Genomic DNA, 25,431 nt, shown 5'->3' on the forward strand with positions numbered 1-25,431 from the left:
ATGAACAAGAATCCAACTACAGGTGAGTCTAATTATTCATTAAACAGGTTAAGTTGACATTAAGCATTAAGCAGACAGTTGATTATAAAAGGGCATTACTTAACAAAGAAATTCCCTTCCCATTTCATGCTGTCAGCAATGGCACCACATGGAAGAGAAATGTCACAAGGCCTGAGAAAGAAAATAATTTCTTTACAAAAAGATCAGCAAAGCTTTACTTATCAGTCAGAATACTGTATGAAAAGTGATACAAAAACCTAACAAAGATGGAACTGCAACCATCTTACAGAGATGTCCTGGCCATTGACGGAAGTTAACACCTCGACAGGAGAGTCTTCTGATGAGAAGGGTTGAAGAAAATTACCATGCAAGTTCACTGCAGCTAACTAAAGAAGTAGAAAGCCAATGGTGTACACTGCAGAGGAATGGCAAGCATGGGTGACATCCATGAAGGAAGACTCTCCTAATGCCCTACTAATGGGCTGTCGCAAAGGTGAGGAGTACAAAGAAAAATGCATGGTGCCTACAGTGGAACATGGTGGTGGCAGTGTCCTTCTGTGGGGCTACATGAGTGTTGCTGGTGTCGGGGAGCTGCATTTCATTGATGGTATCATGAATTCACAGATGTACGGCTCTACTTTGAAACAGAAGATGCTACCATCAATCCGTGCCCTTGGTCGTTGTACACTTTTCTAACATGACAATGATCCAAAACACACATCTAAGGCCACTGTTGCATTTCTGAAGAAGAACAGAGTGAAAGTGATTCAGTGGCCAAGTATGTCTCTGATCTGAACCCAATCCAACACCTATGGGGAACAAGTTGAGCATCACTCTCCATTCAGCATCCAGGCTCTAAAAGAGGTCCTTCTTGAAGAATGGAAAAACATAGATGTTACAATATGTCACCAACTTGTTAATTCCATGCCTAGAAGACTTGGTGCTGTCCTTACATATCATGCAGGTCATACAAAATACTAGATGTAGTGGTTTTTGTTGTGGGGTGTATTCATTTTTGCATCCACTAATTATATTCTTATGTGAACTATGTGACGGCACCTACTCCTAACTCAATACAAATTGCAAATATAAATTGCTACCCCCCTTTAAATGTGATGAACTCATACATAAATAGGTGAAAAAATAAATAAAGGTAAAGGAGGCGCTGTTTCAAACACTAAATCTGTGATAGATATACAGTATATCACTAGCAACCTATATTCTATATAGATGAGTGCACATAAATTCACATAAGTGAATTACATCAATAAGTGAATCCAATCAATATGAATATTAAATGTTAAACAATTCAAAATACATATACGTGATAAATCATTCTTCCAAAGTTTAATAAAAAATATTGACTAAGTCCTTAGTGCATGCTAGGTGAATAAAAACAGTCCACCTGAAAGAACGTTGCAAATTAAGGTGAATATAGTCCTATAGCCATAAGATAGGAATCAATATTTGCTAAAACACTCACACCGTGCCTGTAGAGAGATGGTGGAACACTTTTCACCCAGTGGGTAAAATAAAACAATATATGCTCACCAAAAGACTTTAGGCCACAAGGACCTATATCACTTTGGAAATTAAATGGGTGTCAAGTCTCCAATCACACCCTCTCTGGCGGCTTCCAGGTTTGGTACACTCGGGCGTCCAGCTCTCAACGTGGAGTTGGTTCTGATGTATCATATCGCAGCATGTGCAGGCTGGAACGCAGAGCACGTAAGCGGGAGGAGGTACAAGGCTCCAACCCACCCGGAACATCATGACCACATGTCCTGGATTGTGCGTAACAATCCCACAATTGGCAGGTCTGTCCTGGTTCCTGAGCTACTTCATTCCGGGACAATACAGTGTCCCGGAATTGCCCCCTGGCCCTGAGCTGACCTAAAATAGCCTTTGCATAGTTGCTCTCACTCATTGTCAGCCTGTGGTGGACTGCTGGCTGGTGGAGACCCATTTTACATTGTTCATCACTGGCTCACTGCCCAAACTGTTTGCTAGTCGCGGCCTCTCTGGCATCTAGCAACCAGTGAGGTCACGGGGAGGAGAGAGAGGCCTGAGGTCCCAGCATTCAGAGTGGGGGAGGATTTATCTTTCACCACCTCCATGCCTACTGCTTAGCTCCACCCACCTCCTCCCTGTATCTTCTCCTGTAGCATGCAGAAAAAACACTGCTGCAGTGCACAAAGGGAGAGATGAGTTTAGGTAAAAAGGCAAGTAAAATCAAAGCACTCACAGATGAGGGATCAGGCTTAAAATCATCAGTCAGGTCACCCCTAGCAGCGAGCGCTCTGTGCTGAACTGTCAGCACTTCATAGCAGAGCTCAGAGTGTGTGTGTATCAGCCTGGAGCCACTAGCAAGCCTCTAAGTGCAGGCTACAGAGAGGATGGTCGGCAGATGTGTATGCTGATAGAAGAGGAAAGGACCGATAACATGAATTCCTCAGAAAAATGGAAGGAGTAACATCCTTAGTTATCATGCTGGGACTTGTGGTCCTTCGCTTTTGGGGAATATGACCCCCTCAAAAGTAAAGGACTACAGGTCCCCCCATGGACCCCTCAGAGCTGAAGATGTGACACCTCCCCTGGCCCCAGTGCGGGAGGAGTCTCATCAGCAACAAGCGGCAGGAGGAGGCGTTCACCTTTGCGAGCACCGGGGTGTTGGACTGGTGGCAGGCAATGGTTGCAAGTGGCACACTGCATCTGGTGGCAGGCTATGAGTGGCAAGTGGCACACTGTATCTTGTGGCAGGCTATGGGTGGCAAGTGGCACACTGCATCTGGTGACAGGCTATCAGTCGCAAGTGGCACACTGCATCTGGTGGCAGGCTATGAGTGGCAAGTGGCACACTGCATCTGGTGGCAGGCTATGAGTGGCAAGTGACACACTGCATCTGGTGGCAGGCTATGAGTGGCAAGTGGCACACTGCATCTGGTGGCAGGCTATGAGTGGCAGGTGACACGCTGCATCTGATGATAGCCTATGAGTGGCAAGTGGCACACTGCATCTGGTGGTAGGCTATGGGTAGCAAATGGCACACTGCATCTGGTGGCAGGCTACGTGTGTCAAGTAGCATGGCTGTGGGTGGCAAGTGGTACACTGCATCTGATGGCAGACTATGGGTGGCAAGTAGCATGGCTGTGGGTGGCAAGTGGTACACTGCATCTGATGGCAAGCTATGGGTGGCAAGTAGCACGACTGTGAGTGGCAAGTAGCACACTGCATATGATGGCAGGCTATGGGTGGCAAGTTACACACCGCATCTGGTGGTAGGCTATGAGTGGCAAGTGGCACACTGCATCTGGTTGCAGGCTATGAGTGTCAAGTGGCACACTGCATCTGGTGGCAGGCTATGAGTGGCAAGTGACACACTGCATCTGGTGGTGGCCTATGAGTGGCGAGTGGCAGATGGCACACTGCATCTGGTGGCAGGCTATAAGTGGCATGTGACACGCTGCATCTGGTGGCAGGCTATGAGTGTCAAGTGGCACACTGCATCTGGTGGCAGGCTATGAGTGGCAAGTGACACACTGCTTCTGGTTGTAGCCTATGAGTGGCAAGTGGCACACTGCATCTGGTGGCAGGCTATGAGTGGCAAGTGGCACACTGCATCTGGTGGTGGGCTATGGGTGGCAAGTGGCACACTGCATCTGATGGCAGGCTATGGGTGGCAAGTAGCACAGCTGTGGGTGGCAAGAGGCACACTGCATCTGATGACAAGACTATGGGTGGCAAGTGACACACCACATCTGGTGGTAGGCTATGAGTGGCAAGTGGCACACTGCAACTGCTGGCAGGCTAAGGGTGGCAAGTGACACACTGCATCTGGTGGCAGGCTATGAGTGGCAAGTGGCACACTGCATCTGGCACCAGGCTACAGATGAAAAGTGATACACTGCATCTGGCACCAGGCTATGGGTGGCAAATGGCACACTACATCTGATGGCAGGAGACGGTGGCAAGTGATACACTGCATCTGGTGGCAGGCAACAGTGGCAAGTGACAAGCTGCATCTGGTGGCAGGTGAGGGTGGCACGCTGCATCTCGTAGCAAGTAACAAGCTCAGGGTTCCCACTGATTCTGCATCATTGTGAATTGAACTATTTCATTATATATTACAATGTAGTAATAGAAATAATGTGATTTGATCATCTGGACGCTATATCAAGCATGGTGTCGGGATGATTTAAGTGCTAATTCGCCCAACTCTCCTGCCGCCGAATTTTCCGTCAACCCCGAGACCTCATCTTTTTTTTTTGGGGGGGGGGGTGTCCCTGAATTGCAGTTGGGAAATGTGGTCACCCTACTTACAACCCCTTTTTAAATGTTTCCGCTAGGGCTGCACAGAAAGTGCACAAAGGCCATATGTGGTTCTTGGGCTGCAAGTTATCCACCAGGATTCTAAACCTTCTTACTCTGTCCAAAACTAAGAAAAAATATTTTGGGTGGAGTTCACCAAATTTGCCTCTTTATTTACACTGCGTTTGCTGCTTAATGTTGACTCATTACATTGGAAACGTGTTATCACTGGGTTTTGATCAATATTGATAATTGTACAAATGTTTACTATATATTTATACCTCCGGCAGTGCTTTCCAGAGCAGAGGAGAGAAAGGCCAGTCAACTGAGAAATTCAGACCCTCGCTCAGAGACAGGTAACTTCAACCATAATTTTATAGCATTGTATTATAAATCTTCTAATACACTGTACTGTAAATCTACCTAATTACAAGATTAGCTTTTTGAAGATTTACATAGTTGCTGTATTATGTGTCTACCATTTTTTAAGTTAACGGTCAGTATAAGGGGTCTATTAATAAAAACTACTTGTAATGTATCTAATATGTGTATCTCCTATCATCATCAGCTTCATCTGGTGACCATAATGAGGTATTTTCCTGATTGCTGTACTTCAGGAAAATACTGCATTACTGCCACTAGAAGGAGCTGGTGATCATAGGAAATACACATATTGGCCTTTTTATGGAAATTATTTAAGACAGCTTTGTATATGCTGAGGCATTTACACAGCAAATATTTTAAATTAGACCTCTATGTGCTTTAGCCATTTTCTCCACCAAAAGAAGCAAAAAAAAACATCTTTGTCACATAAATAAAATTTCTAGTTAAATAACAACAAACATCAGTAGGGAGTTAAACCACTTCAGTACCAGGCACTTTCACCTCCTTCCTGCCCAGGCCAATTTTCAGTACTGTCACACTCTAAATGACAGTTGCGCAGTCATGCAACACTGTACCCAAAATACATTTTTATCATTTTTTTTTTGAGACAGATAGAGCTTTCTTTTGATGGCATTTAATCACCACTGGGTTTTTTTTTAATTTTTTGCTAAACAAAGAAAAAAAGATCTAAAATTATTTCTTCTTCACTGATGGGCGCTGATAGGGTGCACTGATTAACTGCCCTATAAAGAGGTCAGTGTCTGCATTCATTTTTTTTTTCTGTTTTTTTTTCACTTATTTTCACCTGGTGATCTTGCCAGTAACACACTTCCTGTCCTAGGGTGACAACGTTCACCCTACTGAATCACTGAAAGAAGCTGATCCTATACAACCTTGGCCCTCTTCTAGTTCACATTCCCATCCACACTGAGCTACATCACCAACCTTTACCCAAAATATGACCCAAAGGGGTTTCATTTAATAAATCTGGAGAGTGCACATGGTAGTCAATCAGCATGTAACCTCAGCTTGTTCAATTAAGCGTTGACAAAAAAAAAACCTGGAAGATGATTGGTTTGTATGCAGAGCTGCACCAGATTTTTCACTCTTAAAGCGGAGTTCCACCCAAAAGTGGAACTTCCGCTTTAAATAGTCCTAACCCCCTGACATGCCACGTTTGGCATGTCATTTTTTGGGGGGGGGAGCGGGTACCTAGATTTGACATGTACCCGCTCCCACTTCCGCTCGGAGCTCCGCGGCGCCCTGAGCGGAAGTTCTCCTCTCTCCCTCCCTCCCTGCAATCTTCTGGGACATGTCAGAGGTCCCAGAAGATTGCCGGCCAATCACGACGCATAGCACAACTCGCGCATGCGCAGTGCGTACCCGGCTGTGAAGCCGCAAACTGTCACCGCCGGGTGCCCACATCAGTGATGCCGGCGCCGCGTAGCAGAGAGGGAGAAGACGGCGCATCGCTGGACCGTGGGACAGGTGAGTGTGCAGTTAGGCTGGAACTCCGCTTTAAGTTTTAGTAAATCAACCCCGTATTGTCTTCTTCTTCTAAGACCTCATGCTCACTAGCTCCCTCATCACCTCCTGCCCTGCTTGTCTCTAGGACTTCTGTAGAGCCTCTCCATTCCTTTGGAACTCTTTATCTCAATCTGTACAGCTATCAACTACTCTGTCTCCCTTTAGATGATTCCTATCTCGCCTCTACCTAACAGCTGAACTTTACATACTTCATCAACTCATCCCAACACAGTATTTACCTGTTCTATCATTTGCCCCACCCTTTTAGATTTTAGGCTGTCATGAGCAGGGCTCTTCTAAACTTCTTGTCTTGTTTTGTTACTATACTGTCTCCCTTGATATTGTAAAGCGGTGTGCAAACTGTTGGTGCTACATAAGTCCTGTATGACAATAATAAAAATAATATTTTAAATTGGCCTTTCTCAGGGAGGGTTTCCATAGGACCCTAGGGTTGTTGTTGGTTTCTTGAGCAGTGATTAATGACTACCTACATGGATCACCTATGGAAAGGAACACTTCTCCACCGACCACTAACAGTTGTTATTATTATTCATTTAAATTCAAGGCTATAACTTAAAATTTTGTTGTGCAAGGGAAGGGAGTAGAAATTTTCTGCCCAGGGTGTCAAATTTGCTAGATATGCTCTACAGTTTAATGATAATGCCAATGCACTACCAACTGTAGGCATAAACATGTTTAGCAAGGGTTCCCCAAGACCTGAACAATATTTTAAAGGTTCCTCCAGGGTAAAACGTTTGGGAAAGGCTGGTCTACATATTAACATAGTGAGACATGTGTGGTCCTCAGATATCAATGTAATTGCTAACAATTAGCAAAGGAGGTTATCAGCTAACACAATTTCTGGCAGAATCACTAAGTATCCTTTTGAACTTATCATATGATAGCAAATCACTTTCAATACTATATATCAAGGGTCTCCAAACTTTTCAGTACAAAAGCGTATATTTTACAAATATTTGTGGGCTAAAAAAATTCCCCGTCAGAGTCGCTCTTATTACAGAGCCTTCATCAGAGCCCCCCTTACATTTGAATTAGCTCTTACATCAGGATCCCTATCAGAGTTACCCCTTACATCAGGTTCCCCCCTTACATCTGGGTCCTCACCAGAGTCCCCCCCTTACATAAGGTTCCCCATCATAGTCCCTATTACACCAGAGTTCCAATCAGAGTCCCATTTACATCAGAGTCCCCCCTTACATCATGGTCCCCATCAGAGTCTGTGCTATCTAGGAAAATTGAGGATATGCCTGTAGGCAGGTATAGTTCCCACTCCACCCAGCAAGTGGTGCCTTGCCACCTCCAAAGGTGTCATGGGGAAGCCACCACTTATAATAAAAAAAACTGAACAACATTCTATTATGAGAATCATTACTAAATACTCCACAAAACATAGGGAGGTCAAAGGGATCCTTAATAGATATTGGTATCTATTGACATCGGACCCCTCAGTTGGCCTATTTGTTCCCCCCACCCCATTGGTCACCTACAGATGAGTTTCTTCAGTGGGTGACCAATTGACACAAAGTCAGTCAAAGTAACGAGGGGACCAAAGGGGTGATAGATGTAAACTCCTTGGCACTTTTCCATGTGGTGCATGCTCTTACTGCCAGTTCCTTGACAGAAGAGACATAATAAACTTGCTTAATGGCTGGCCATTCCATGCTAGACACCTCACCATTTGTCAAACTACAGGAGTTGTCTATTTATTAAGCTGTGAATGTGGCTGTTTCTGTATAAGAAAGACTGTCCAAAAATTCTGGAAACGCATGTATCGACACATTCTGAGCATGCGTAAAAGTGATCTGGAACTTCCCCTGGGCATGCATGTGGCATCTGCCCATACGGGTCGGTTCCCATCAATTCCCATTTTAGTGTTGGACCGAATCCACCCTAGCTCCCGAGAAGCCGACTTTAACAAGTCTCTACTTCAGAGCAAGCTACGTTGGATTTCGGACCTTAATGCCACCTCACCCCCAGTTTGAATGAAGCCTTCAACTTCAAGCCGTTCCTCCAAGGATTCACCTCTGGGGGATTTGAGTTGGATTTCTAAATCCACCGTGTATTTACTCAACACAATTGCCTGCTATGTCCCAGGACTTTTTTACTTTTTTGTGGACTGTATTCTTGTCTATGCCCATTTTTCTCTCTGCCATATACACTTCATTTGTGAAGTGGTGGGATTTTCTGCGCTAATCAAGAAAATGTGATGGCATTTATTATAGTGAGCTGCTGCACAAAGGAAACATAGAAGTACCGACAAAATATGCAATCAAAAAATGTGCTGCGCTACAAAAGAAATCTCCCAAATAAATGGAAAAGTGCTGATCTATCAAATACTTAATATATGATACAATCTAGAATGAAAAGCAAAAATGTGCACACAAATTATGAATTATCAGTGTGAAGAAAAAAGGGTGTTTTAAGTCCCAATAAAGTCCGTAGCTTTAGAACGTGAAAATGGTGTTCAGAAGAAATCAACCAAAAAAAGGTCCCAGAGGCTGAATCCAGATGACACTTTTTAAGAAGATAGGGGAGACACCGACGTGCAGATCACCAGATACAAAAAACAAGATGGCTGCTTACCAGAGCTATATGGTCTCTCAACCTAATGAGCTGACCAAAACGAGCTTATGTGTAAAACCAGGGATAGTCACCGGATATTTCCTTATGGATCCAGATACAGCATCTATCCTCTATATCCAGGCAATGGAATTTGTTGGTAATACCGCAATAAGCCACAAGGTGTCTCTCTATGCACTCACACACGATATCCACATCATAAAGTCAGAAAAAACTCAAGTGTCTGACTCCAATAATCTTCAGAGATCTTCCCCGGACACAGTAGCGCAGCACATTTTTTGATTGCATATACACTTCATTATGCTTCATTTTGGCCTCCCCTTTTCTCTTTTTCTTATTCTTTTTCTTTCCCTTTTTTCCTCCTGTATTTTCCCCCTTTTTTTGTCTCCTTTCCCTTTCTTGGTAATTTACATTTATGTAAGTTATGTATTACAATTACTGATGGTGACTTACTCGTCACCCATATACAATGTTATTGTATGCATTATTTGATTTTTGTGTATCTATTTTTACAGTGTGCATTTCCCTCTTTGGTCACTGGGTGTCACTGTGGCCTGTTCTAGCAATCCTCAGCAGGGTAAGGCCCTTGGCGTTTTTAAACGCTTCAGGCCTACGTCCGAGGTCTGCGAGGTGAGCCCAGCCATCAGGTTCCTCTGGTGTGTGCATGTGCACCTCGTCCCTTTCCATTGGACGTCTCCTGGCCTCCTCACTTCCATGTCGGTGGTCCCTGTGACGTCGGACTCAGCTGCACGGCGCATGTGAGGCTGCGCCGGATGCCCAGAGCACCGGGGGATCCTTCCAGCGCATACTAGTCTGTGGACAGATGTCCACGAATGGTGGAGGCCTATCACTGTGCGACAGGTCCTCTGGCCATCACAGTGATTATGCCCGGGCCCTATGTAATCCATACACCCCACTCCTTCGAAAAATCTCCTCCTGGCTAACCCGATCCACCTCCTGTCCTGATTGGCCAGGAGGAGAAGCTGGAAGACAATAGCGAATATTGATGTCACAAGTGAGTGAGTTCGGGGTGCAGAGCCCAAACCTTTTCAACCCAATTAGAGCCTCAGGCTCTAATCATGTGGCTTAAAAAAAACTCATAGAACTCTATGAGTCCCAGCATCCCTGTCTTCAAACTAGGGGGGCCCTGTGCCCCTTATAGAATTGCCGCTCCTGCTGAACCTGTTACTAAAGTGTTACTGATAAATGAACAAGATCCCTCTAGAGAAAACTAGTTAGGACTTTTTTTTTTTTGATGGAACGCTAACACACCTTGCACAGTGGGCCACACTTGTGTGTATCGTTCCATTTGTAGTATGTGTCCTGCCGATACGAGGACAGTAGTTAGGACTTTTAGGCCTCATGCAGACAGGGTGGTTTTACAGCTGCTTTTAGGAGCGTCAGGCATTTGTTTTTTGCAGCTTTAACACGTCCCTCCATGTTTATCTATGGCCTCATTTACACACAGCCTTTTAGGAGCTGTAAGTGGCATAAGCGTATTTAAGCTGTAAAAAAAAACCCAGGGCCAGTGCGTTCTAGTGCTGTAAAAATGCCTGACACTGCTTAAAGGCTGCATACAGCGTTAGACCACGTCAGACGTTTTTAAGTTGTAGTTTGATTTGAGGTTGTAAAATAGAAGAGGGCAGCTAAATGCTAAAGCTGCTAAACGTGGCTAAAACGTGCATTGACGCCAATACAAAACACTTCTAAAAGCGCGTTTTTACAGCTGCTTTTTCCTGGTGCCAGAATTGGCTTTGCAGCCCGTTTTTTCAAACGTCCTGTGTGCATGAGGCCTTAAGGAACCACAAGTTTTTCACATGATGTATAAAGCATTCAAACTTTATTGTTCTAACAATTAAAACTCAACAATAAAATCCATCAAACATATTGTCCGTGTTACAGTTTACATAATACATAAATGCATATCTTGATGTGGTGTACAAAAGCCACTCAAAGATTTTATCACAAAGGAAGAAGTAAAGATTAAATATTCACATTCATCACGTTTCAAAGGTCAAAGCCAACTTCTTCAGGTTTTTAATTGTTACAACAATAAACGTTCGATGCTTTATATTAAATGTGAAAAACTTATGGCACCTTAAAGTCCTAGCTAGTCTTCTCTGGACCTGTTCTTAATTATTATTTGGAGGATGTGGTATACCTACTAATAAGGGAATTGAAAAAGTTTACTACTCCAATCTTTTGCTTTTTTGTTTTTGGTTTAAAGTGTTGCTGAGCCTCTTACTGCAAAATATACTGTGCCTGTGTTAAGCAATACTGCTAGTGCTGACATCTGTGCTCTGCAAGCTACAGTGTTATTCCTGGATTTGCACTACTCCACTAAATACAATATCGATAAACTACCTTGGACTCTGAGTGTGCTACTTCCTGAAGTTGGGTACCATACAACTGGCCCTTCTTATAGGCCACGCAATCTAGTTGTGGGCCAGGTAAAATGTAGAGGGCCATACTGTATGTGTTTCCTCTGGCTGTAGGTTGGAGACCCCAACTCCAACTCTGTAGGTTGGGGACCAAATAAGAGAAGTTTATTGTTAGGGTTTACATACACTTTGAGTTATGCTGTGGAATCAGTAGAAGTTCCAAAAAACCAAAAGATTTTAGGGGAAATGTATCCGGAGAGATCACAAATCTTTTCCCATTTTTTTGCAGATTGCTCGAAGTATCTGATTTTGTCTCTCACATCTACGTATTTCTATCTCAGAATGGCATCCCTGCACTTTTCTTCTCTCTTGTGGATCTTGTCTGTTGTTGCAGCTCAGAATTCTCAGTTCCCACCTCTTGGTAAGTTTCTTCTTTTACTTAAAAAAAAAAAAAAAAGGGTTAAACACAAAATAAATAATTTTTACACCGGTCTAGCATACCTGTATTGTTTTCAAACTCAGAACCAGATGAAGTGATTTTTCAGATAAAAAATATTCTTTTTAAATTTATTACAGGTATTTATATAATATAATGCCAACAATGTACGTCACAGTTACATACTGTACATTCACATTAGTCCCTGCCTTCAAGAAGCTTACACTCTAAGGTCCCTATCTCACATACTAGAATCAGTCTGGACAGAAGCCAATTAACCTACTAGCAGAGCCTTTCTCAACCAGGGTTCTGTGATACCCTAGGGTATTTCCCCAGAGGTTGCCAGGGGTTCCTTAACCAATTTCCGCTCGAGGCATTGCAGAATGACGCTGGTGGAAACCTCTCCTGCCTCCAGGTGGACATCATATGATGTCCTCCCAGTCTTGTCACTTGTGCGTGCCGATCAGGGATGAGGTGTGTCCCCCAGACACAGCCCATCCCTGATCAGGGTGAAGAGCCAATTAAAATGGCTCTTTACCACATGACCGGCTGTGTCCAATCACAGCCTGTCACATGTGATGTCCTCGTCCATGCAATGCCGCGATCGGGGATGAGGCATGTCCATCAGACACAGCCTATCCTCGATCAGGGAAAAGAGCCAATAAAATTGGCTCTTTACCACGTGACCGGCTATGTCCAATCACAGCCGGTCACAAAAATATCAACATACCGCATTAACTCGCTGTTTCTTTGGTTCTCCTCCTCACACACCAATCCAGTGGGAGGAGGAGATTGAGGTAGCAATGAGTTACCATTTGCAGTGTAAAGTACTGGCCCCAGATTGCCCCAGTAAAAAAAGCACCTGTCTGTAAGTCCATCAGAGTACTTGAGCACCTGTCTCCAGCCTATCTGAGTACCTGTCTCCAGCCCAGAGTACCCGAGTACCTATCTGCAGCCCATCAGAGTACCTGTCTCCAGCCCATTAGAGTACCCAAATACCTATTTGCAGCCCATCAGAGTACTCGAGTACCTGTCTCCAGTCCATCAGAGTACCTGAGTACCTGTCTCCAGCCCATCAGAGTAACCAAATACCTGTCTCCAGCCCATCAGAGTACATGAGTACCTGTCTCCAGCCCATCAGAGTACCCAAAAACCTATCTACAGCCCATCAGAGTACCTGTCTCCAGCCCATTAGAGTACCCAGATACCGATTTTCAGCCCAGCAGAGTACCTGAGTACCTGTCTTTAGCCCATCAGAGTACCCGAGTACCTATCTGCAGCCCATGAGAGTACCCGAGTACCTATCTGCCACCCTTCAGAGTACCCGAGTACCTATCTTCAGCCCATCAGACTACCCGAGTACCTAATTCCAGCCCATGAGAGTTCCCGAGTACCTATCTGCAGCCTATCAGAGTACCTGGGTACGTATCTGCAGCCCATCAGAGTACCTGAATACCTATCTCCAGCCTATCCCTCATAGAATATATTTTGGGGTGTTTGCTTTCCAAAATGGGGTCATTTTTTGGGGGCGTTTCCATTGTCCTGGTGCTCCAAGGCCTTCAAAGGTGTAATAGGTAGTCAGGAAATTAGATGTGTAATTTATGCTACTAGAACACCTGGAGGTGCTACTTGCATGTTGGGCCTCTCCATGTGGCCAGGCTGTGTAAAAGTCTGACATGTGGTATTGCCATACTCAGGATGAGGAGCAGAATGTATTTTGAGGTATAATTTTTGCTTTGTACATGCTACATGTTAGAAATATTTTTTAAATTGACAATTTTGCGTAAAAAAAAATACATTTTCATTTTCTTTCCACATTGTTCCAAAAACTTGTGGAAAAAAATAACATGTTCAAAGACTCATAATGCCTCATAGAATATACATTTGGGTGTTTGCTTTGCAAAATGGGGTCATTTTATGGGTAATTCCACTGTCCTGGTGCTCCAGGGCCTTCAAAAATGTGATAGGTAGTATATAGGAAATTAGATGTGTAACTTATGCTCCTAGAACACCTAAAGATGCTACTTGGATGTTGGGCCTCTGTATGAAGGTCAGGCTGTGCAAAAGTCCCACACAAGTGGTATTGCCATACTCAGAGCGAGTAGCACAATGTGCTTTGGGGTGTAATTGCAAGTATGCATATGCTGTGTGTGAGACATAACTTGTTAATATGACAATTTTGTAAAAAAAAAACAAATTCTTCATTTTCCCAAGAACTGTGGAAAAAATTACAACTTCAAAAAACTCACCACCCCTCTTAGTAAATACCTTGGACTGTCTACTTTCCAAAAAGGGGTCATTTAAGGGATAGTTGTACTGTCCTGACATGTCAGGGCCTCAAAAAATGAGAGAGGCCGTCAGTACATCAGGTGTGATCAATTTTTAATGATTGGCATCATAGCTTGTAGACTCTATAACCTTCACACAGACTAGAATAAATAATATACACCAATTTTGTTTTTGTTTTTTACCAAAGATATGTAGCAGTATAAATTTTGGCTCAAATTTATGAACAAAAATTACTTTTTTGCTAATTTTTATAAATGAAACGAAAAAACTTTTTTTTTTTTCAAAATATTCGCTCTTTTTTCACTTATATCGCAAAAAATAAAAACCTAGTGGTGAATAAATACCACCAAAAGAAAGCTATATTTGTGTGAAACAAATGATAAAAATGTTGTTTGGATACAGTGTTGCATGACTGAGTAATTGTCATTCAAAGTGTGAGAGCGCTGAAAGCTAAAATTTGGTCTGGGCAGGAAGGGGGTAAAAGTGCCCAGTATTGAAGTGGTTAAGCAATGGGAAATCCCTGTATAAGTAACACTGACATCAGTGATCTTTTTAGCTGTCTGTAAGGGGGCAATTGTTCCCAATGACCACAAATGTAAAGAGCATTCTTCCCAGTGACCCTCAAGCCAGTGTACCGAAGAAATAGTAATTAATTAATGGGGGTTGAATGTTATTCCAAGGGTTTCTCCAAGTTAAAAGGTTTGAGAAAGGCTGTACTTGCATGTCTTTGGAATGTGAAAATGGAGTCCCCAGGGGAAACCCAAACAGGCACAGGAAGAACATGCAAATTCCATGCAGATAGTGTCCTGGTTGGGAATCGAACCAAGGACCCCAGTACTGCAAGGCAGAAGTTATAACCAATAAGATATAATCAAAGGGAACACATAATTGGCTCAAATATAGGCAATGAGTCTTGAAGCATAGGGAAAGGGGTTGAATGTGGGAACAACAATAATTAGGACATATTAGTAAAGTCCATAAATGTCCATAAAAGTCCATGTAAAGCTGAACAGACTGGCAGCAGTGTGTGGAGCAAGAAGGCAACTCTTGGGGAAACACTGGAATGAAACACAAGCACCCACTAAGTGTATCTTTATAAACTTTAATATGAATAAAACCAAAGAATGTTACTCACAAAAGTGAAAACATCTGAAATTTTCATAATGCGATTTGTAATTTTAGCAGAACGTTTTAAAATCACGGGCAGAATCACGGCAATTCTGCCCACAATAATAAATGCCCAGGTGTGAATGCAGTCTTAGCCTCTGTTGGAGAAAGCCGAGTCTCAATACCCACACAACAAACGGCCAGGCAGAGAGGTACAATGGATGTAAATAGCCATGTAAAAGAAATCTCTATTGAGGAAAAGCTGCCATTATCGCCGTCTTCTTCCTAAAGTGCTTGTCCCCCAACATTCATGCTGGTTTTGTGTCCTCTGTACTTTCTAAGTATTTGACTGGCTCTCTATTATCTAAGTATGCCAAGTGGTGTCTGTTACTCCCAATGATTTTGTTGTTTGTTACATTTTACATAGAAGAGGATATTGCCCTTCGAGGCCGAGCAACACAATCTTCTACTTTTATTGGGATCACCAACGCTATAAATGCCATTGACGGGAACTTGGACACCAACCTCTACCATGGTTCATGTTCCACTACAAACCTTGATATGTCCCCATGGTGGAGGGTGGACCTACTGAGGCCATATAAGATTTCCCAAATCGTCATCACCAACAGAGGAGACTGCTGCTCAGAGAGACTGAATGGGGCAAGCATCCTTATTGGAAACTCTCTTGAGAACAATGGGAATAACAATCCAAGGTAACTACTGGTTCTCTTGAATTTTATTTTTTTTATAAGGTCTTGTTACTCTGATGTAGCTGGGAACAAGCTAGTTTATTGCAGTAGTGTATTAGCTATTCATTTGTACAAGAAAAATATTTTCCAGTGTCACAATATTTTAGGTACACTGAAGTCCTCATAAATATGGCCAGCACAATATAGTCACCCTTAGCCCATTTTAGGGACCCTGCCCTAATTTCTTCTGTCTATGGCCTAGTAAAAATGTAGATTGATCATGAAGAACCTTATGGCTAGATGTCTGGGCTTAAGTTGACTTCTTGTTTTGCATCAGGATATTCACAATGCAAAAGCACCTCCTGTGCCAACAACATATTATCAGCTTCCAGCATTGGCACTAAGGTAATACAGGTGTGACACAAATCAGCCTGGCAAAATCCACAGTGAGAGATTGGATTGGTCTGCATCTATTGACAGTTGGGTGGATGGGATACCTGAGTACTGGTCAGCAGACAGTAAATTCCTTGAGGGCAAGCGCAACTTTGTAGCATACTGTAGTTGGAATCAAATTTTGCAGAATTAAGAGGCTCCACTGCAGTTTACTTTTTTCTCAACAGAAAAGCTCTATTTGCTGCTACGTTTTCTTTATTGAGGGCAGTCCTTAAAGCACACCTGTTCCTTCCATTTAACTATTGCTATGTCACCTTCTAGGCATTCTAAAATAAACTGCTCTAACCTTCCTCTCCAACTACTTACCTTAGTTTCAGAGACCTGATCCTTGATATCCTCAGTGGAAAAAATTCTCTTTCCATTGACTTGAATGAGGTTATTTACCAAGGATTCCATCTCAATATACAGTATATGGCCACATTCAAGTCTATAGAAATTAGGTGCGCAGGTGCTGCCAGTGCCGAATGGGAATTTTGTCATGCAAATACAGGTAATTAAACTGACGGGGTGGTGTTAGTGCAGTTGAGCGCAGGATGGGTACAAGGGTGGTTTAATGAAGTTAATGAAAAGGTATAGTTATACTTAAAGGTTACTAAACAATACAAAAAAGTGCGCTCAGCTGCAAATATGTGAAATCAAAAAACTGCTGCAATCAAACACTCCTTGAATAGTGAGGTGAAAAAAAAGTTGTAAAATAAATATGATGTGCTGTTTGTGACTGAGATAATATCCTAAAAGTGATTAGATAACAGATGCAATAAACAATGTGCAATAGGCAAAATCAAACAATAGTGAATGTTCAAATGGCAAAGTGTCACTAGATAGGTAAAACTCTTGTTGCCTAGAATGGCGTAACAAGTCAATTACATCAAAAATATTTTTTTTGTGAATAAGTAGCCACGACCTGTTGACAAAAAATGACAAATCATAAATGGTGCAAAAAGTTCATAAATAGCCCAGTGCTCCACAATTCAATGTGTTTAGTGAAAAGATGACGCTCCAACTTTCCCACATGCAAATACAACAAACTGTTTGTAGTGCAGCTGAAATAATCCACTATGGGAAGCGTGTTACCGCTGTGCTCTATATGTGAAAATTGGCCGCTTACCGAATCAAAAGATCCCACCAAGAGATCATATGAGTGTGAGTGGAAGCGCCTCTGAGGACAAGTGGTCAGCCAGCTCCAGGGAATGTATCCAGGCTTATGGTACTATGGCAATCTCCTAAATCACATCATGTGGTTATAAAATATAATGGAAGACGCTCATAGTGCATTAATGTGTATAAAGCTAGTTTATTAAATACAAATTGCACTTACATCAAGGACAATGAATTTGATCGATATGGGATCAAATCTTGCACTGCCCCCCTGCAGTGTGGTCCGCGCTAGATGACGTCACTTTGCTAGCTCCAATATGACGTGTTTCCTCTCAGAAGGCATCGACTGGGATGAAGGCAAGCAAGCAACGGAAAATGATCAGCTTCCCTTCATCTGAAATCAGGTTTCTGTTCCTGCTGTGTGTCAGATTAGTAACACAGATAAAACTGCTTGCCGTTTTCAACCATTAAAGGAGCAATGTGTGTGTGTTGAAACTATCACATTTTTTAAAACTAAAAATCCGTATATTAATCTATCACAACCAGTTAAAAAATAATTCATTGATTTAAACGTTGATTATATCTGGTGCAATGACAATGCAAAATGAAAAAGGGGGAGGAAAAAATAAATCAAGTAATGTAGAAAAAAAACAAAATGTAAATAAAATTAAAATTTTTTTAATTAAAATATTTAAAAAAATATATATATACACGCACACAAACAAAAATAAAAGTGATAATGAAATGACAAAAAATTTAATTAAAACAAGTGAATAAAAATTTGCAAAAATACAACAAAACCAAATACAGCAAGACCCAGCGCGTCAGTATAGTGTAGGAAATGTAAACAAAAAATCTTACATAGATTGAGAACTGACTGCTAAAGTTTGAACACATTAAATCTATATAACATATGTTTGTCCTCAATAGTTAATTATCATAGTCCAAAGCATAAAAAGTGGACAAGACAAAAATATCAACTTGTAACAAGCACAATTAGGGTTAGCAGACAATATGTTTAGATCTCAGGCTCCTTACATATAAGTATCTTCCCATTCCGTTACAAACAGCTTATCTATACATTCATTCTCATGATGAACTTCCATTTGGTATAAAGCTGTATATAAGACCTAGACTTATGCCAATATAAAACTTGCTAGTAAACTGGCCAGGAGAGAGACTGAAAAACGTATAGGGGTCAGTGGTCGATAGCTGCTCTAAATGCTACAAACAATACTTCTAGATGAAAATTTCATACTCGGAAGTGGTGAATCACATGTTCTGACATCAACTCCCTCAAGAGTTATTAATTAAGGAGTTGATGTCCCACTCCACATTAAGTCCCCAGGGTCAGTAACACTTTAGGTAAAATATCCACTGGGTCTCGCAGCGAGAAATCTGTCTTTTCATATTACTCTTAAAGCGGAGTTCCGGGCACAGAAATCATTTTTCAACTAACATACCCCCGGGACAGTCAGGGCTAGTACATTCCACAATGGCTAGCCTCTGATCTGTCCCGGTTCGCACTTACCTTTTGGAAGAAATACTAACTTATAAAATTTCTTCCACAGCGTTTCCATCTCTCTTGTGGGCAGCTGAAGCCGGCGCGGTCTTCGGCGTCTTCTTCCGCGTCTTCTTCTCCCAGAATGCGCCTGCACGGGCCCCTCTCGTCACTTCCGGTGCCGCGCCGCATTCCTCCACAGCTTCTGGGCATGCCCAGAAGCTGTTTAGCAGGGGAATGCGGCGTCGCCCGGAAGTGACGAGCGGGGCTGGTGCCGTCGCATTGATTCCTGGGAGCAATGACATTCAGCTCACAGGAATCAGTGCAAGCCCGGAAGTGACGGCGGAGCCGCGGCAAAGAGGGAGGAAGTGAAGACTAGGTGAGTATATTCGATCTCCAATTACAAGGTGAGTAAATAAAAAAAAAAACCTAACTATCCAATTCCTTTTCAGGTGAAGGGGAACTAGCGGACGGGCACAAAAAAAAAATATCGATTTTGTGCCTGGAACTCCGCTTTAAATGTTCGCCTACTCTGATGGCCAAAGTTCTGCCCACATATTGGTAACCACATTTACAATGGAGGAGGTAAACCAGCCCCTTTGTATGGAAAGTAATGAAGTCTTTAATATCATATTTCTTAGATGTTACATTTGAGAAGAAAGACGATGTTCTGACAGTTATATATATTTTATACATAAATGGGTCAAGAAAATCTTAATGAAACACTGGAAAATCTTGAAAGACGATAATGTTTTGGGCCCTTCTCTTCCCGATAAGGCAAGAGTGATTTGTAGAAAAACTTGCACACTAAAAGATCTAGTGGCCCCCTAATCCCGTTGAAAAGCCCAGTAATCCTATAATGTTTGGAAATCTAAAGGGTTTCTACCTCTGCAGGAGATGTAAAGTCTGTACCAATTCTAAAACTGTCAGAACATCTTCTTTCTCCTCAAATGTAACATCTAAGAAATTTGATATTAAAGACTTTATTACTTGCCATACAAAGGGGGTAGTTTACCTCCTCCGTTGTAAATCTGGTTACCAATATGTGGGCTGAACCACACGCACTTTGGCCATCAGAGTAGGTGAACATTTAACCAAGATCAAAAAAGGATTTAGTGGACACAGTCTATCCAAGCATTTCTCCCGGTGCCATCATGAAAATCTGTCAACTTTGGAGGTGATTGTGATGGAGAAATACACCCCACATTGGCAAGGGAGTAATATGAAAAGGCAGATTTCTCGCTGCGAGACCCAGTGGATAATTGACCTAAAGTTTAACTGACCCCTGGGGACTCAATGTGGAGTGGGACATCAACTCCTTCATTAAAAACTCTTGACGGAGTTGATGTCAGAACATTTGATCAACCACTTCCGAGTATGAAATTTTCATCTAGAAGTGTTTGCAGCATTTAAGGTAGCTATGGGTCACTGGCCCCTATACATTTTTCAGTCTCTCTCCTGGCCAGTTTACTAGCAAGTTATATATTAACATAAGTCTAGGTCTTATATATAGGTATCCAGCTTTATACCAAATGTAGGTTCATCATGAGAACTAATGCATAGATAAGCTGTTGGAAAAGAATGGGAGGAGACTCATATGTAAGGAGCCTGGGATCTAATCATATTATCTGCTATCCCTAATTGTGCTTGTTACAAATTGATATTTTTGTCTTGTCCACTTTTTATGCTTTGGACTATGATGAATACCTATTGAGGACAAACATTTGTTTTGTAGGTTTAATGTTTTCAAACTTTTTCTAGCAGTCAGTACTCAATCTATACAAGATTGTTTCTGAAATTTTCCTACACTATACTTAGGGGCCGGGTCTTTACAGTTTGTTATTGCTGTATTATTTGCAAATTTTGTATATGCTTGTTTTAATTGTATTTTTTGTCATTTCATTATCACTTTTATTTTAATTTATTTATTTTTTCTTCATTACTTGATTTATTTTAATAAATCACTGTTTAACACTACCTCCCATCCGGCAATAGTATATATACGTCCTGCAGTTTAAAGCTAAATACCGGTGTTATGGCAGCAGATAGCTGCCATAACCCTGGTATTTTTTTAAACTGCAGGCGATCGGCTTTCCGATAAGGGTGGTCCCAGCGGCGGATTCGCCCCCCCCCCCCTCCCGCCGCGTCCCGGTCCTTTTCCCCCGCTTACCGGACCCGCCGGCAGCGGGGAAAACGATCGGGTCCCGGATCCTCACAGACAGGATGTCGAGTGAGGGCAAGCTTGCCCTCACTCGACTCTATTGTCTTGGAGGACCGGAGCGACGGCAAACGTCGTTGCCGAGCAACCGGCTTAAAGGTCCCTTTTTTTTTTTTGTCTTTTTTTTTTTTTTTCTTTCTATCTTTATTAGTGTACCCCAGATCTAACAAAAAAGAGGTCCTGTCGTGCCTATTTCTATTACAAGGAATGTTTACATTCCTTGTATTAGAAATAAAAATGATCAATTTTTTTTTTTTTTAAAAACGGTGTAAAAATAAAAAATAATAAATAAAATAAATAGTAAAAAAAAAAAAAATTAAAGCGCCCTGTCCCCGTTAGCTCGCGCGCAGAAGCGAACGCACACGGAAACCCCGCCCACATATGTAAACAGTGTTCAAACCACACATATGAGGTATCGCCGTGATCGTTAGAGCGAGAGCAATAATTTGAGCCCTAGACCTCCTCTGTAACTCTAAGATGGCAACCTGTAGAAATTTTTAAAGTGTCGCCTATGGGGATTTTTAAGTACCAAAGTTCGTCGCCATTCCGTGAGCGTGCGCAATTTTGAAGCATGACATGTTGGGTATCTATTTACTCGGTGTAACATTATCTTTCACATTATGGAAACAAATTGGGCTAACCTTACTGGATTCTTATTTTTTTATTAAAAACAGTGCATTTTTTCCAAAACAATTGCGTTTGGAAGACCGCTGCGGTTCTAAGTAGTTTTTCTGTCAAAAATAGGCCTAGAAGGCAAGTGGTTAAAGTCAATTCATTTAGACAGACCATGGCTACTTATTCACATAAAAATATTTTTGATGTAATTCACTTTTTACACCATTCTAGGCAACAAGAGTTTCACTTATCTAGTGACACTTTGCCATTTGAACATACATTATTATTTGATTTTGCTTACTGCACATTGTTTATTGCATTTGTTACCTAATCACTTAGGATAATATCTCAGTCAAAAACAGCACATCGTATTTATTTTACATACTTAAAGATTGTCATCAGACAATTTTATCAGTATTATGTTAATTAACTTCAATACTGGGCACTTTTACCCTCTTCCTGCCAAGGCTAGTTTTCACTTTTCGGCGCTGTCACATTTTGAATGGCAATTGTGTGGTCATGCAACACTGCACACATATGAAATTTTTATAATTTTTTTTTTACACAAATAGTTTTCTTTTGGTGGTATTTATCACCGCTGGGTTTTTTATTCTTTGCTAAATAAACTAAAAAAGGCTAAAAATTTTGAAACAAAAAAAAACTGGAAAATAAATCATCTTTTTTCATAAGTTTAGGCCAAACTGTATTCTGCTACATTTCTTTGTTAAAATTACTGTAACCCAAATCAGTGTATGTTATTTAGTCTGTAGTCCACAAACTATGATATATATGATACATATCTGAAAATTGATCAGTCCTCTACTGACAGCCTATATCATTTCTTCAGGTCCAAAAACGTCAGGACAGTACAAATATCCCCTAATATACCCCTTTTTTGGATGTAGACAGTCCAAGGTATTTACTAAAAGGAATAGCCAGTTTTTTTAAATGTTTTTTTTTTTTTTTTTCTCAATTTTTTATGTATATAAAAAAAGTAATTTTTTTACATTTTTTTTTCTCTTTTTCATTACATTTTTGTTCTCTATAACACTGTACTACTCTAGGGAAGTGATCAGGATTTTTTTTTACACATTACGAGATTGCTTATACCAGTGAATACCAGTGAATTTCACTGGTATAAGCAACTTTTTTTTACTGAAAGAAACTGATTTATTTAGTGTGAATTGTTGTGATTAGCTGTAATTGGCTACAGCTAATCACATGGTACAAATGGGCTGTGATTGGCCCTGTCTGTACCATGTGATTATTGTGACAAATCACTGTTAGCAACACAAAAGCATGAATCAAAACCATTTATTGCTTACAATTGTCATGTGATCTGTTTTGATTAGTCACAGCGATCACATGGTACTGGCAGCAGGCCAGTTCACTGAGCAGTCATCAGCTGAGCCCGGGGGACATGGCCGGTGACAGATCGCGCTGCAGAGCGGCCCATAGGGGGGTGCACGAGGTGCGTTCCGGGAGGGCGTCATTGGACATCCATCCGCAACGACAAATGTCCCACCTCAAGTAGTTAAAGGATATCTAAACTTAAGAACAAAAATATAATGTATTGCAACTTATTGGCCCTAAGATGTGGTGATTTATTTTACAGGTTAGGAAATTTTTCAGCAAGAACAGAAAATACCAGTTGATCTTGCCAGATAAATGGTTTCTTTATCATACAATTGCAGAGTTTTGCCCATTGGGACTTTAGATGAGGCGCCACACAACCAGTAATAAAAACATGGTACAAGTTTATTAAATATATGCCAGCAATGAAACAGGGAAGAGGTGTCATAATGGCAAACAGTTGGCTGAAGTATACAAATCCATTACATTAGTACATACAGCAATCGAATAGTACATAGTACATGTGTCGTAGCATCTCTAGTAAACCGACACGTTTCGTGAGTTCAGTCTCACTTTTTAGGGGTAAATGCATAGACATAATCTATAAAGTAAAATGATTAAAAAAAAATATAACATAGTAATGAACATGGAAATGTATCAGCTAGATTGGAATGTGGGAATCAGACTACGGGGTCCATACTCACAAAAATGCAGGATGCTGCATGCCAAAATCGCACCGGCAGCTACCGGAGACGTCTAACCTGGGAGCTGTGGGTAAAGGTTCCAAAATTGGCCGGCAGCGCAAAACAGGACAGATGGAAAAACGGGCAAACAGAACCGTCCAACATAACCTGCCAGGATGGTGGCTACAAAAAAAGGAGTGTAAATAGGTGGTGATGTGCACAATAAAAATAAATAAAATGAAAAATTATGAAAAGGTAAAAAATCAATAAGAAAAATAAAATGATGATTGAATAGCCAAGGACAACCACATGGTACAATTAGGAGTAGTGGAAGTGACCTGCACAGCTGAATTAGACAAATCCACATGTGAGACTAAGGCCCCTTTCACACACGGAGTCCGTCCGCCGGACTCCGTTTTTCTCAGCGGGGGATCGATCCTCTGATCCCCCCCTGAGCAGGCGGATGACAGCTGTGCGGAAACACAGCTGTCAGGTCCCCATTCTTCTCTATGGGGGAATCAGATGGGAACAGACCGTCTGTCCGTTCTCATCCGATCCAATCCGCCAGACCGATGGAAAATAGGGTCTTTATCTGTCCGGTTTTGACAGAATTTATCGGACCAGATTGGATCGGATGTCAGCGGACATATCTCCGCTGATATTTAATGCCCCATAGAGATGCATGGGGCGTCCGTTCAGATCCGCCAAAAAAACTGACAGGCCAATCTGAACGGACTCTCTGTGTGAAAGGGGCCTAAGTGTATTGGTTATAAAGTATAAATGCAACTTGCTAAGGCAGTGACACCAGTGCATGGGATTACCCAGGTTTCCTTTAAAATTAATTGGTATATAAATTTTATAAACTTCCTTCTGTAAACTACTAATCCTCCCACCTTTCATGTAATGGAGATGAAGAGAGGGTGATGTGTTTGTAATTGAGGCTCGATGACAATGCTGTTTCTCCATAGATACAGTACAGTATTGGGGCTTTTCCACTGCATGGAACCGAACGGTTTGGCACGCTTTTGTGCTTTTCCAACTGCTGGTACCGCATGGTATAGTGTAGGAACGGTTCGGTACGGTACGGCGGCGCTTTTCCACTGCATGGAACCGAACGGTACGGTACGGTTCGGCTCTGAAAAAACAGTACCTACTCGATTGTGGTTCCAACAGGTACCAAACTGGTACCATATCCCACAATCCTTTGCATGCAGTCACTACTAGCCTCTGATTGGTCAGAGAATCCCACCCACCCCGTTGTTATCCCACCCACTTTACTTTAGTGGAAAAGCAAACCATACCGTACCGTACCGAACCGTTCCAACACCGTACCATGCGGTACCAGCAGTGGAAAAGCAAACCGGGCCAAGCAGGGCCGAGTAGAGCCGAGCCAGTACTTGCAGTGGAAAAGTGCCATTAGTGAGCATTGTCACCCCAGGACAGTAGCAGGTGTTACTGGCAGGATCACCAGGTCAGAAAAGCCTGAAAAAAAAAAAAAAGTAATGCAGCAACCACATTTTAGGCTGGTAAGCTTCAATACATTACATTTTTTTTGTATACATTTTAATGATAGGCGTAACATCATGATGCTCATTTATTATTGTATTGCTTCTACACAGCTGTTCAGAAATCAACTTCATCCCAAGTGGTGGCACTCAGAGCTTCCAGTGTAACAACATGGTCGGCCGATACGTAAACATCATCATACCCGGGCAACTGACGTATCTCTCTCTTTGTGAAGTTCAGGTGTTTGGAGTTGCAGAAGACAACACTCATACTTGTCTTTAA

General features: G+C 41.9%; 1 protein-coding gene across 1 annotated transcript; it reads left to right on the top strand.

The window, feature by feature from the left end:
* LOC309550394 (fucolectin-4-like) lies at positions 1–25,431 on the top strand (the record flags this gene model as incomplete). The annotated part of the gene is made up of 4 exons (XM_082250785.1): positions 1–22; positions 11,491–11,622; positions 15,461–15,746; positions 25,263–25,431. The coding sequence occupies 4 exons, from the start codon at positions 1–3 to the stop codon at positions 25,429–25,431; spliced, it is 609 nt and encodes a 202-aa protein (XP_082106911.1).

Source organism: Pelophylax lessonae (assembly GCF_965119305.1).
Source record: "Pelophylax lessonae genome assembly, chromosome: 3".
Taxonomy (NCBI): domain Eukaryota; kingdom Metazoa; phylum Chordata; class Amphibia; order Anura; family Ranidae; genus Pelophylax; species Pelophylax lessonae.